Source organism: Macrotis lagotis, chromosome X, assembly GCF_037893015.1.
Source record: "Macrotis lagotis isolate mMagLag1 chromosome X, bilby.v1.9.chrom.fasta, whole genome shotgun sequence".
Classification (NCBI taxonomy): Eukaryota; Metazoa; Chordata; class Mammalia; order Peramelemorphia; family Peramelidae; genus Macrotis; species Macrotis lagotis.
Genome location: NC_133666.1, coordinates 44,505,766 through 44,520,096, shown reverse-complemented (window position 1 = coordinate 44,520,096; position 14,331 = coordinate 44,505,766). Strand labels below are relative to the sequence as shown.

General features: G+C 39.0%; 2 protein-coding genes across 5 annotated transcripts in view; one reads left to right on the top strand and one right to left on the bottom strand.

The window, feature by feature from the left end:
* The window catches only part of CD99L2 (CD99 molecule like 2), a 117,708-nt gene extending 113,242 nt beyond the window's left edge, over positions 1-4,466 (top strand). The window contains exons 10-11 of one of the 2 annotated variants that reach the window (XM_074200618.1): positions 2,428-2,493; positions 2,975-4,466. In XM_074200618.1, the coding sequence (XP_074056719.1) occupies positions 2,428-2,493; positions 2,975-3,039 (131 nt within the window). In that variant the 3' untranslated portion in view covers positions 3,040-4,466. The other variant, XM_074200619.1, reaches the window with a different exon arrangement.
* A 2,863-nt stretch (positions 4,467-7,329) lies between these two features.
* Positions 7,330-14,331, bottom strand: part of MTMR1 (myotubularin related protein 1) — a 71,547-nt gene continuing 64,545 nt past the window's right edge. For all 3 annotated transcript variants that reach the window (XM_074200614.1, XM_074200616.1, XM_074200617.1), the window contains one exon: positions 7,330-10,369. In XM_074200614.1, the coding sequence (XP_074056715.1) occupies positions 10,205-10,369 (165 nt within the window). In that variant the 3' untranslated portion in view covers positions 7,330-10,204. The remainder of the gene's footprint in view (positions 10,370-14,331) is intronic.

Sequence of the window (14,331 nt, the reverse complement as noted above, 5' to 3'; positions counted from 1 at the left end):
GGACTGGGGGGAGTCAGGAAGTCAGATCTGGCCTCTTGTGAAGTCTACTCAAAAGAAGAAACACAAATTGGTGAATTTTTAGTGCGCATACTATAAGGCTGTGGAAGTTGCTGTCCTTCAAAGACAACTATTGATTTTACATGCAAATGAAAAGACCCCAGTGAATCATTTAAAACAGATGTTTGTTCTAGTCAGAAAGAAAGTCTGCATTTTATGGTTTCAGCATAGAATGAGTGGATACAATCTCATACAAGGGTGTGGGATGTGATGTAGAAAGGTGCCAGAATGGTTTTTGTGTCCACTAAGCACTCAGGTCTATGGTGGACATAGTGTATTGAAACTTTTCTTTTAAATCAAATAACAGAAAAGTTTTCTCCTATATCCTGCCCCTTCCTCATTCTTTATGCTAAGTCTATCATATCACTTTGTCAGGAAGTGTCACGTGTCATCATTCCTGGAATTGTGATTGGTCATTGCCTTGATAAGAGTTCTAAATCTTTCCAATAAATGCTGAGTGCTAGACGGTCTTTCTAGCTCCTATTGCTCTCTGGGGCAGTGTAGATTTTTCAAAGAGTTTAAGTGGCTTTAAATTTTGCAGCGGGGACTATACCGGGCCATTTTTCCTATTTTGCTTCCAGATAGCTCATATAGTCAGTCATCTTGGGAGAGGGCTGTTAGCTTGAGGTGGACATGGACACCTGACCTGGGAAGGCGAAGGCAGGGTCCTGACAACAACCTGGTAAGAGTGAAGGAAGGAGGGAACAGATGAACTTTTAGCAAAAATGGTGAAAGTAACACCTTGAAGGGAAATTATTGACTCTTTACATGCAAATTCTGGAGGTAGATTTGCAACTAGCAATCATAGCATGTGCTGCACCCTAACAGCCAAACAAATCACTAGCCTCCCAGGAACCAGAGGAACACAGAAATAGAGGATAGACAGACACAGAGTAAAAAGGGTGCATCCGTGACTTTCTTGGGAACTCAGTCTATTTTGCTGATGGTGGTCTTGAGTTTTTGTTGTAGGGTTGTAAGTTTTATGCCTTATCCCCCGATGCTGCAGAGGGTGAAGGTAAAGACGGTGCTTTGGCTCTTGATTCTCTTTCTCCTGCTTCATCACTGCTCCACCCTCCCCTCCCTGTTTTAAAAGCACAATTTCATCTGTTGCAACCCCATTCTTCCTGTGCCATTTTTTTTTTTTATCCATCATCCTTTGAAAAGCATTTGATGCTTGAAAGAAAGGAACATCGCACCTGGAATGAAGTGTGCTTGGGTTGAGACAAGGAGAGATCACTTTTGGGAAGAGGTTTCCATATCTTTCCAGGTAAGGGGCTGATGGAGGAAGGCAGTGTTGGATGCCATCCAAAGTCATTAACAGTTGCCTCTCTCTAGAAGACAACAAACTCTACTGGAACTGCTATTCTCCCTGAACTGAGGGGAGAAAGGGAACAGGTTAATCTTTTGTCCAAGGGGCTGCCTACTTTATTTGCTTCTTCCTTTAAGCAACACCCGGGTACCAGAAAGAGCCCACGGATTTTGCTTAGCTTGACAGTCTAAATCAGCCTGACTTGAGGAGCATGCATTCCATGTTGCTGCCCAGATGATGCTTTCTTGAGCTGCCATCAGCTCCAGGGGAGTGGACTGAAGGCTAGTTCCAACAAATTAGATCCCATTTTCCTTTCCATGTGCTGGAAAAGGCCACTTGATAAGAATTTGCCTTCAGCCTTTTTCAAATAAAATCAGACTAAGGTTCTAAGGGCATTTGTCATCTCCAATATCCATGTACTTGTTATACTACTTAACACTAATTTTTTTCTCCCAGCCTCCATATTTACCTCTAGGTAGGATATGGCCTCTTCCTACAGAGCTGCTTTCATTTCATGGAAACTTTGTGACATCTTTCCTCTATGCTGGAGGCCAAAAAAGGCAACAAGTACAGGTTCCCACCTGGATCACTGGGAAATAACAGCCTCTTGCCAGATATGGTAGAAAAAGGCTGATTTGGGGACAGAACTTTTTGATGCTGACAAGCAAGGATGAGGATAGATCTGAAAGCAGCTCTTTCAGTGATAGCCTTTAACTGTAGGATTTGTCATCATTTCCCAGTGAACTGCATCCATGCCTCTTTCATATTACCATCTGGCTTCAGCTCTGGCCTAAGCATGCCCAGCTGTGGAAACCAAGCATTGGACACTGCCTGAGATGTCATTTGGAATGTATTTCTTTGAAATAGGACACCCACTTCATTGAATAATCTATTTGAGGCATTTAACATCGATTACTCATTGTCTTCATATATCTGAAACTACTTAGATAACTGAAGGTTCTAAAGAAGCCATAATTTTTTTTTTATAGTAGAGGAATATGAAAATGGCTGTTCACATTTGGTTGTTGCCAAGACTGATTCTCTTTTCTTGTACTCCTTAGAGGGTGTCAATACAGATTATGTCAAAGGTCAAAGTCTGGAAGGTGTGAGCACTGAAGAACCTCAAGGTGGGCACTTATTTGGTTTCAAATATGTCTCTTAGTTCTTGTTGGAAAAGTTGAGGGGATAATTTCTTCCTTTAGTGTGAGATGTTTGTGACTGGTTTGCTAACTAAGCAAACCTAACTATTGGATTAGATTATCCCATCAGTAAAATAAATTGAGCATGTAGCTGATCCACTACATGTTAATATTTCTTTGGATTAAAGTTATGTACATATACTAATAATTCAGAGACTTTCATGGGAGAGGAATAGGTCAGAAAAGAATACTCTTGTCCTCACTAAAAATATGAATAATTATGGAGAATAATTGAATACACTTCATTGTTTTTGAAAACATTGGCTTAATATTTTGTGATATAATACAAGTTTTCATTGGGCTCTAGCCAGGGTATAGAGATAGTACCTAGTTCTTCTCTGACAGAAGTGATGTCACTGGTCTTCTCTTTGATACAGTCTCTAACTTCTCTTTTTTGGTCTTTTCCTAGTTAAATATTCAGCATTGCAGACTCAATCTGCAGAGAAACCTTCCCAAGAGACTCCAAAGATCTAAGTCCTCAGCAAATGCACATAGACACATTTCAGATGCTTGTCATTTTGCTTAATTGGGATGGAAAGTTCTTCTCGCGATCTATGGAACAACTGGCTTCTTAGTGGCTTGAGCTTTTTTTGGGTGGGGAAGATTTGTATTTTGGGCTGAAAAAACATACATTGAAAAGTGATTGGGGTACATTTCACTCAAGTCTGCTATGAGATAACTGGCCCAGACCCTCCTGGAATGGAAGTGTCTAAGATAAAGGTGATGAAAAAACCCAGGAGCCACTGGCTCCTTTGTATTTATTCAAAGGTAACAATTCTCCTAAGAAAGTCCATTTGGAATATTTCTTTCTTTGAAATAAATGACCTGGTGCAGTTGGAAAAATTGAAATAAGGCAAGGTTAGGAATTGCAGTAGTCAGGGGTGATAGAGAAATAGAATGCTAACAATAGGTATATTTCAAGGTCCCAAAACCTGGACTTTACTCTAGAAGTCTGACTTATGGGGTGGCCTTCAGCATGGACTGTCTTCCACCCTAGAAAAACCAGTTATAGAGCTGTCTGTAGTATTAATGAGTTATTTAATTACATATTATCTTGGGGTAAGAGCTTGTGACATCGAAAGATAGTTGGTTGTCCTTCATTCTTGGAGGTGATACAGGGAACTTGGATTTCAATGAGGTGGGGTTGGGACTACCAGACTCACTTTCTTTTCCTGAGCCACCTGGGAGCAATTACCTGGAGTTTGGTCTATGGGAGCGTACTAATATTTGCAGTGGGGTTATACATGGGGCCCTCGTGGTAGAAAAAAAACACCTTGTTTTGATCCCCCCCTCCATTTGTCCTTAAGAAAATATCAATAACCTTATACTTATCAGAAAACTGAGTTCATCAGTGGAACATTGGAGTAGAACTTGAGAATGTGTTCAAGTGACAGGCAGTAACCTTTTTCTATGTGTTTGTCAAATTAAAAGTTTGGTGCTGCCACTGGCCAAAGACTGCTTTTGGTTCTCCTCTCCACTGGATTCCAACGTGTCATAGGGCATCGTTTCTGTTTCCTCCTCTACAAAATGAGCTATCTGAGCCAATCACTAAGGGTTCTTTTGCCACTCAGAATCTGAGACCTATTCATAATAGGAATAAAGTAGCTTAAAACTAAACCCTCCAGAGCTCTTTCAGAAGTAAAGATAAAATAAATGTCATAAGGCAAATATTATTCTCTTGGCTTGGAACCAATTCCATTCTAGCCCTACTTGCCTGGATTGGCATATCCGTAGTTCCTGCGTTCTTAACCACTCTGCTTTCTTGTAAATATTTTTAAAACTAGTCTAACCCCAATACTCTCATCTAAGAATGTCTCGTGTAATTTTGTGGAGGTTCCTTCTTAGCTTTAAATCTGTGTTAAAGAACACTGCTAATAAACTCTAAAACAAGTTATAAGAAATTGCTTCCTTCAAGCTGCCTTTTTCAGTGTCTCTCTCTCATCCGTTTTTCCCCCAATACTACCTTCCCACCCTCAGCCATTATTGGTAAAGACAGCCATACCAGCCTTTGCAGGTTGTAGGGCAAGTTGAGTTAGGGTCGATTCCTATTTAGGGGTTGAAATGATACGACGTTAATGGTACCAAGACTTCATTAAGAAAGGGTGTTCAAAAATACAACTTTAATTCTTCAGGGTTTTTCTGACTAGAGAAGGTTTGAATCCAAAACACAGACAGCAGTAGCAAAGAGTCCCAACTTGATGACAGCCACAGTTCAGTGTAGAAACCACTATTATAAAAGTAAGTCAGATGAGAGATGGCAAGAGAATTGACAAAAATGCTAAGAGAGGACTTAAAGATTATGGACCTGGGTTGAAGGCTGGTAAATTTGAAAAAGGGGGTAAATAAAGTAAGCCAGCAAGCAGTTGATAGTTTAACTGAAGTTCAAGAGAAATTTGGGGCTAGACAGTGGTATTGAAATGATCCTTGAGCTCTAGGTAACACTGGAAGCTACGCATCAGATGAAAACAATCTTGCAATCAAAGAATTATACAGAAGGGAGAACAAAATGAGATATAACAGAATGTAACCACTAAAGGGGAAAAAACCCATACAGCAAGAAAATTCTATCTGATTTCAAGAAAGGACCAGGAAGATGAAAGATAGGGGAGAAGCCACACTGACTTTCATTTTGAACTTCGGGTAGACTGCCTTCTCTTGCAACTCAATGAGGGAAACCACTGTGTGGGGGAGAACAAACAAGAAACCCCACAATGAGTGATTTGAAAAAAATAATATACAGGGAGAGAGTATTTCCATAGCAGTAGAGGTGCTGAAAAACAAGAGAATATTTGGAAACTAAAGAAACTGAATTTTAAAGCAAAAAACCTTGAGCAGGAAATGAGGCAGCAGAATGAAAGACCAATGGAAGAACCCCTTTATGTCCAAGGAGCCAAGCTTCAGAAGAATGTGCATAAGTAACCTAATGCCTTCCAGGAAAAGTCCTGAACTTGAGTCACAGGAGCTGAGTTCCAATGTCACCGTCACATTGGGTATGAGTTTGGGCAAGTCCCCTCATCTGGGGCGGGGAGGGGAAGAGGGTAACCTGTGATCCTGACAGATGGGGGGGGGAGTAAATACTAATGTTAACTCTTGAAGTTAAATTTATTTAAGGACATAGTGTTTAAGCTTTAGAATTTCAATGTTGATTGAGATAGCAAAGAGAAGGTCTTTATCAGACAAGGAAATGCAATTCAGATAGCCCAATACTACTCTCATTTGAGAAATAAAGTTGAGAGTAGAAAATGTTCTACAAAGCTTTAAAGTCAAACCATCAGTTTATTTAGAGAGACTTAACAAAAATGCATGAGATATTCCTCAAAAAATCCCCACCAACAGGCCAGCGCTTGTCAACAATGAAATTAACCCAAGATGTTCTAGTGTAGGGAAAGGTCTAGTGACTAAAAGATCCAGGAAAAGGGAAGAAAGGAACGAATATTCCATAGTCTCAAACTCATTTCCTTAGTGGAATCATTGGGGGGGGTGTGTGAGAAGAGATGTTTGAGAGAAACTGAGAGTCAACTTGGTGTGATGGAAAGAGAGACGGAACTATAGGAACAACCAAGAAATACCTGACATCCTAGGAGAAATGAAAAGCCTTCACAACTAGGCCAAGGGGTACAGGTAATCTATTAAAAGGGATAATTTCAGACAGACACATGAAATTTAAAAATGTGAGCAAGAGAAGGAATAATAAACTCAAGATGGGGGAATCTTTTACGATTGCTGATATTCCACAGAAATAAGGAATTAACAGTTATGTAATGAAAACTAGGTGACAGAAAACATGGTTTGTTGGGTGTGAGCACACACTCATCATGAAAACTCAAATGCAAAAACTACCATGATTCTGGAGCTAAGTCTTAATGGAGCTGCTTGAGGCCCTGGAGGAAGACAAACTTGAACCCAGGTCTCTATTCTGCAGCCAATAGCATTTTATCCAGGATATCAGACTGTTACTAAAGGGACCTGTGAACAAACGGTCCAAGTCATTAAATGAATTAAAGAAATTTTAAATAAACCAAGATTTTAAATAAGATTTTACCTGTATTATACCTATTAAGGAGATCCTGAGAGACTGAAGATTACAGAAATCTGCTAGAGAAGACAAAAAGAAGCCTATAGCTGCTCTGCTACTGAAACTTTTCAACGGGTCCAACCATTCAGGGAAGTGTGAGATGAAGTATGATGCAGTAAATCAACAGCTCAACTTAAAAATGAGTTCAGGAAGCCCTGGGAAGGGTCCTTCACAGGGTGAAGAAATACATCCAGGAAAACAATAGATACTGTGATTCCAATCATGTAAATCAAAAGAAAATAAAAGCGTTTTCTTTTTTTCCTTTTTTTAGGTTTTTTTTTTTTTTTGCAAGGCAAATGGGGTTAAGTGGCTTGCCCAAGGCCACACAGCTAGGTCATTATTAAGTGTCTGAGACCGGATTTGAACCCAGGAACTCCTGACTCCAAGGCGGGTGCTTTATCCACTGTGCCACCTAGCCGCCCAAGGCATTTTCTTGAAACTTGACAAACACAAAACCTTAAACAACAAGCTTAGTCCCCTGCCTTGATCACCAGGTGGAGAACTGCAAGTATATCCGCTGCCAGTTGGGTATCTAGCTTTGCTTGGCGGCCTTTCTCCGTTACAGGAGAAGGTTCAATGAATGATCCAAGAGAAAAAACTTAATTACTTTTGACAAGTTCTTTTCCTCCATCACACTGAACCATCCACTCACAAAAATGAATTGCTGTTTCAGTGTGGTCATTTGTGTTCTTTTCCAAACAACAACTACTTTCCTAGCAGTTGCCTTGGGCCACAGATACACAAAATGGAGATGGTTAATAACAGCGTTTCCCAGGGTTGTTGGGAAGATCAAATAAGGTATGGTAAAGCACGTTACAGACATTTTTAAGGGACTGTGTTGCTGCTTGTGATGATCATCGAAACCATCATTGCACTTGGACAGAGATGGCAATGGCAGTCCCAAGACTGTGGGGAACTCTTTCCTCTGTGTGCTTACTTTCCCAGGGGACGAGTAGCGAGTGCAATGCAGTGCTGGCACACCCTGGCTTAGCTACAGTTCATAGAACCAGGAAGTGAAAAGGAGCCAAGGCGCTTCTCACTTTCTCCCCTTTGAGCAACATAGTTCAAGTACTTACTGATTCGCTAAAGAAATACAAAACAAAATATGTTTAAAAAAGAAAAATGCCCGAGGAAACATGTATCAATTTTAATACTAGAATGAAACTTGCTGAGACACATACAATATGGTACCAATAAAAATTTTAATTTTACAACTTTTTAAGCTATCATAAAACTAAAATAAAATGGAAAAGTAATCCCTTCTATATAACAAACTGAAAATTCAAGTGCTTTTAAGTCGAGAAGGGCAAATTCCCCCAAAGCTCTTTTGTGCTCATTTCATTCAGATCACTGGAAGAGATTTCCTTCAGACTAGACAGTTACCTTGGAGCTGGGATGTGTCCAGAATTCCTGCCCTGGTCCACTATGGTGAAGAGGCCAGCTGGTCGAGAGCCAGGAAGGGGGCAGTGTCAGCAGATCTAATCAATAGTAACTAATGTGCCTGATTAGATAAATCTGAATTTATCAAAAGAACCATTTAACCCTCTACATTAACAGACTGCTGTAGCTATATGATTGCATCAAATTCCAGAAAGGGAAAAAAAAGGGAAACAAGGGAAAAAAAAAGTTTCCATTCAATTTTAAGTCTAGAAAAACAGACCATCAAACGAAGTAAATACAGCATGGTATCACTTTTAAAACTAGATTTTAACAATTTTTTTCTTGTCCAACACCTAAAAATAAAATGGAAGCCAATTTCTCAGCCACTCATCCCTTATACATGGGAGGGAGGACACTCATGTTCGCTGGCTGGAAATCAAGCTCTAACCTTATTATAGACAGTAAATACTCAGACCATAATCAAACCTATCAAACCATTACCTTGAATACTTTTTTCTTTAGATCTTCTATAAATGTTTCTGGCACCACACTGGAAAATAACTTCATGGAACAAAATCTAAAATACATACAACACCATAAAACTTTTGGGACACATTTTGTATTTAAAAGCTAAGCTTGAAACTTATTGAAACACATCTCTTCTTCAATTAAGTGTAAACATGTAAAAGCAAATTCTTCAACATGAGGTCGCTGTAGCATTGCTGTTCATGTACAGTAACTTCAGGCCAATTAAAGTCTCCTGAGGACAGTCAATGTTCTCCTTTAGGTAAAGGATGGCTTATCTTTTTGTTCTAAACTGGTGATGTACATCGCTTTACATTTCACTTGGGATGATATGCTGGTCCAGGGAGGAGGCTACACTTATCAGTGGTATAAAATATACGCCACCTAATGGAGTGAAGAGCTATAGACCTAACAAATACAATCAGTTCATTAGCACTACATTCATGGGAACCCTGATTGGCCATGAAGCTCAAGCCTAGAAGTGGAGCTACACGAGGTCACTGCACAGAAAACTGCCCATAAATGAAACGACTAGCTTTAAAACAACTAGTTGCCTTAGTGGTCAAAAAGGAAAAACAAAAAGAAACCTTTTACACCCAGACTCTGTGCCTGTTGATTAAAAAAAAAAAAAGAATAATACAGCAGATAAGAAATAAACTTGAGAAAAGGATTCCGATAAAATTAGAAATATCTGATATAAAATATACATACTGAGAAAGGAATGATTTCAACTGAAAGGAATCCAATCAGATATTAAAAACAAAATGAATGAAGTCCTTTATGCTCAGCAGTTTGGAAAAGCAGGAAACAATGTACAACCATTGATGTTCATGCAAATAAATAATACTAGACCGGTGTGCATGTTGCAAGACTTAAAGTGCTTCTATGCTATTGATATCAATTTTTGAGGACCTGATCCAAATGTACCATACTCTAAAATTTAGAGTGCCATGAGATTTAACAAAATTTCACATACAACCATAATTCAACTGACACCTTCACAAGGAATGTGAACATGTCCATTTTAAATGCAAAAAGCATCAAAAGAATTGGCTCACCAAAAAAAAAAATCTCATACATGTATGTCACTTGGCAAGGATTGTTCCTTTTGTCAAGGAAACCTCTTCCCACAAATGTAACAATGCCTTTTCTTCCCCTATAAAAGTTGCTTTAAGTTTTATCAAATAATCTAGAGAAATCACTTAACTGGCTGACACATGATCTTTAGGTACAAAATGTCTTATATAGAATGCATTCACTCTTGAAAAACACCTTGAAGCTGCCCTCATGGTAAGCAAGACAGTCCATTTGCACTGGCTTCTCAAGAGGTGCCTAAGGCTTAGTGCTTTCTCATATAATCAGAATGATAGATCCCTTTAAAGATTGAAATATTATTGGCCATTCAAAATTGAGTCACGGTTGCTCACAAAAGAGTTCCGCAAAGCTGTCAAAATAGCCACACAAATGATCAATTATTGAAAACACCACGATAGAAAATAAAGAAACTCTTGGCCTAATTATAAAAAGACAAAAGTCTATCCTAACAATTATAAAACCCCCTCTCCACAACTGCATATTTTGGAGAAGTGGGGTGTTGATGTTTACATTCTATGTATGGAGAATTCTATTTTAAGAAGCATTCCTGGCTTTCATGCCACATCAAACAGATGTATGTACTGGAGTGACTGAGTGGGAAGGAGAAGATCCTCGATCAGAAGAGGATGAAATAGATCGAGTAGCAGCTTCCCGCTGTAAATCTTCCACTCTCTTCTGAAGCTCTGATCTGATGGCAAGAAGCTCCTTCAGATTCTGGTGAATTGGCATCTGGTGAGTGGACAGAAACACAGTTATGTTTATTAGACGTTATAAGAACATTATTTAAAAGTATCACCTAGTTTGTTTTTGCTTCTATTTTTTAACCCAACAGTGATGACTGGGAGGTAAAATTCTCCAATTAGAGAATGGCCTCTTTCTACATATAAATGGTCTCTTTATATACATACATACATATATATATATATATATATATATATATATACACACACACACACACACACACACACACATTATATATATACATTATATATATACACACACACATACACATATACATACACATACACAAACATGCATAGTGAATTCTCCATCTCACAAAATCAGAAATTTTAGCTGCCTAAAAGTTTGGAATGCTTGTTCATATAGAAAAGGATGAGATAACATTAAAAGCAGAGAAGAGAAAAAGTTCTCTTTTCTTTTTAAATGCTGTCAAAGCTTACTTTTCTCCTTGTTTCTTCTAGCTTTCTTGTTAACATATACAAGATAGTATAATTTGGAGACATAAAAAAGAAAATTTAACATGTAAATATCTACTTCCATATTTTAGAATTGCTATATAATTTTACTCACACAATATGTTAGTTTCATTTTATACAATTAAATGGTCGTGTGGTTTCTAAGCAGACACAGAACGGGAACTTAGCAAAAAAAAGCTTCAATAACTTAAAACGTTTTTTTTTCCTTCAAAAGCTGAAGGAACCAATGAGAAGACTGGTTTGCAACAGATTCTCACCAACTGGTAACTGGTTTGGAAAGAATGGGAACTGAGTGGGAGTAAACACTCCTTGTTAAAATATTTACTAGAGAGAAGGAAAGAAAAGCCAGGTTTAGCCTGCCATAAGACTTTGGGAGAACACATTTCTAGGCATTTTTAGAGAAAAATGATCTAGGTCATCATGACCTAAAATTTTACAAGGATAGTCAAAATAGGAAGAAGCCCTTAAGACAAATGATATTCTTAGAAACAATTCTGATGAGGAAGACAAGGAGTCATCTAAAGACTCCTATACAGATGCACAAGGAACCAACCCATGGACAAATAGGAAACTGAGATAGACAACAGAAGTAAGACTAGATGATGGATGCTAAATATCAAAGTACAGTCCCATCCTGTAAGAAGAAGGTACCCTCCTGCCCAGGGTGATTCAGGCCATGATAATGTACCTTGTCTCAAGAAGAGGCAAAGCTTTGGGCAGCTACGTGGTGCAGTGGATAGAACACCAACTCTGGAGTCAGGAGGACCTGAGTTCAAATCTAAACTCAGACAATAATTTCCTAGCTATGTGGCCTTGGGGAAGTCACTTAACCCCACTGCCGTAAATAAAAATTAAAGAAAAGGAAAGAAGAAATAAAAAAAAAAAGCAAAGCTGCTCAACTCTCAGCTTCTCTTTTCTGTTCTAAGCAGCTATTTCGATGGGCAAGGACTGGGGGGAATAAAGCCTGCCAGAGAGCTGATTTCTAAGTTAAGTGTGTGGGTACTCAGTTATCTCCCAGAAGAACAGAAGGGGAAGAGAATCAACACATATGCAAAGAATTTCTGGAAAATACTGTAGAATGTATTAAAGAGATGGTTAATGAATATTTAGAGAAGTAAACAGAATCACAGAACCTCAAAACTGGGGGAGAACTCCCTCATGGACCACCTTTAGTCAAGACTTCTGGGCTTCACAACCCATCCCTATGTCTATCCAGATTATCTTGCTGTCTCCTGTACTGCCATATGTATTTCCCCCTCTCTGCCCTACATTTTTCTGCCTCTGACTGTGGGTACAGTAAACAAATCAACAGAACCACTAGCTCAAATGAGAGCCTCCTGGATTACCTCCACATCCTCTTCTGACCAGTCAGCCCATATGTTGTCTTCCCTTATTAGAATGTGAACTCCTGGAGATTTTCCCTCTCTGTATCTATATTCTCAGGGCTTGGCAGAATTCCTAGCACTTGGAAAACGCTAAGAAATTCTTATTTGTACTCAAGCTGCCTCAAGGCAGCTTTGTCCCATTATTTTCCATTTTGCCCTCTGGCCCCAAGCAAAACAAATGCAATTCCCTTTTCCACAAGACAGCCCTTCCAATATTCAGTGTTGTTATCAGCCCAAGTCCTCTTTTCTTCAGGCAAAAGATGTCGAGTTATAATTTAAATCTATCCTCTGATGACCCAATGTGGAGGCCAGCCCTGTCACCATTCAGAGTCTCCTCCTCTGGCTGTACATCACTTGATCAATATCCTTCCTAAAACGTGGTACCCAGAACTGAATAAAATGCTCTAGGACAGAGCCCGTGTCAATTCCCTCAGCCTGGACACTGCCTCTCCATGTACCTGAAGATCACATTAGCATTCTTGGTTGCCATATTACACTGTTGAGTCATACTGTTTTTGTAACCCACTAACACCCTCAGAGCTATGGAATTTAGCCATATACTCCCCCCCCAATGGGACTTTTTAAACATAAGCTTGCTTTTGTACCAAATAAAATTCACATTATTAGAATTTAGAACAATGTTCTTGAAGCAGGGAACTCTGGGCAGAAAGAAATAATGCTTTCTTTTTCCTTTTTCTGCATTAAGAGACAAATGTTATATTCAGGGAAGCCTGGAAGGATTTGCATGAACTGATGCTGAGTAGGATGAGCAGAACCAGAAGAACACTGTCCACCCTAACAGCAACATGGGGGTGATGCTCAACCTTGATGGACTTGCTCATTCCATCAGGGCAACAATCAGGGACAATTTGGGGCTGTCTGTGATGGAGAATACTATCTGTATACAGAGAAAGAACTGTGGAGTTTGAACAAAGACCAAGGACTATTACCTTTAACTTAGAAACAACCTGATATCTTATTGTCTGATCTTGTTATCTCTTAAACTTTATGCTTCTTCCTTAAGGATATGATTCTTCTCTCATCACACTCAATTTGGAACAATGTAAACCATGGAAACAATTAAAGACTGACAAACTGCCTTCTGTGGGGGGTGGGAAGTAAGATTAGGGGGAAATTGTAAAATTCAAAATAAAATCTTTCTAAAAAAAGAAAAAAACTTTATGGCAAACCTTATGGTCCTTTTCTTTTTCTATGTTGTTACCATTTTTTCCTCATAAGCAAGGCATATAGCTAGCATACAGACACTCTGTTAAAATGGTTCATCTTTTGAAACTGTTAAACCTTCCCTATATCGACTCTCTACTAGACTGCTATGTAATCCTATCTAAACTAGCGTCTCCAAGTTCTCTCACCAGGCCTTCCTAAGATAGTTATAATCATCAACTCCTTGAGGTGGCCTTGTGGTAATAAAGACTCTAATTTCCAGTCAAGCCAATTTAGCCTTCAGTTAAGGTAACAGAAATTCTTAACCCTAATTTAACAATTTAAGGTTAATCTAGAATTTTGAGCTCCTCCAGACGTGCAGAAACACAATCTTAGGTGATGCATCAAGCCACTCCTTAGTCCCTCCTGGTGCTGCCCTAACTCCTCCCTGCAGAGGAGGTGGACTATCCTCCCTTTATGAGTTCTGCTCACCTCCAAACTGCTGATCTTAGCTGACCTTAGCCAAGCAGCCTGGCTGTTTATTTGTAGCTGTATTTCTCTGCTTCTCCCCTCCCTCTTTCCCCATTCTAAACTGTCTTTGATGTCCTGTAGTTGTTTCTTCTTTGCTTAAACTTACTATCTTCTTAAAAAATTATTTTCTTTACCTTGCTGAAGAACTCTATAAATTAATTTATAACTTTTTGCAGTAACCTGTGAATTTAAATCTGTCTTTTCTTACCCTCCTGAGTCAGAGAACTTTGTGATTTCTTCACTGGTAAATGAACTCACACTGGTGCTTGCCAGCCCCCTCTCCCAGTGCAATTCCCCTTGCTACAGAAAAATACTGAGACCCTGCTACATTCTAAGATCTTTTTGAATCTTGACAATTTGATGAGTGTTCCAGTCATTAATAATAATGTTACAG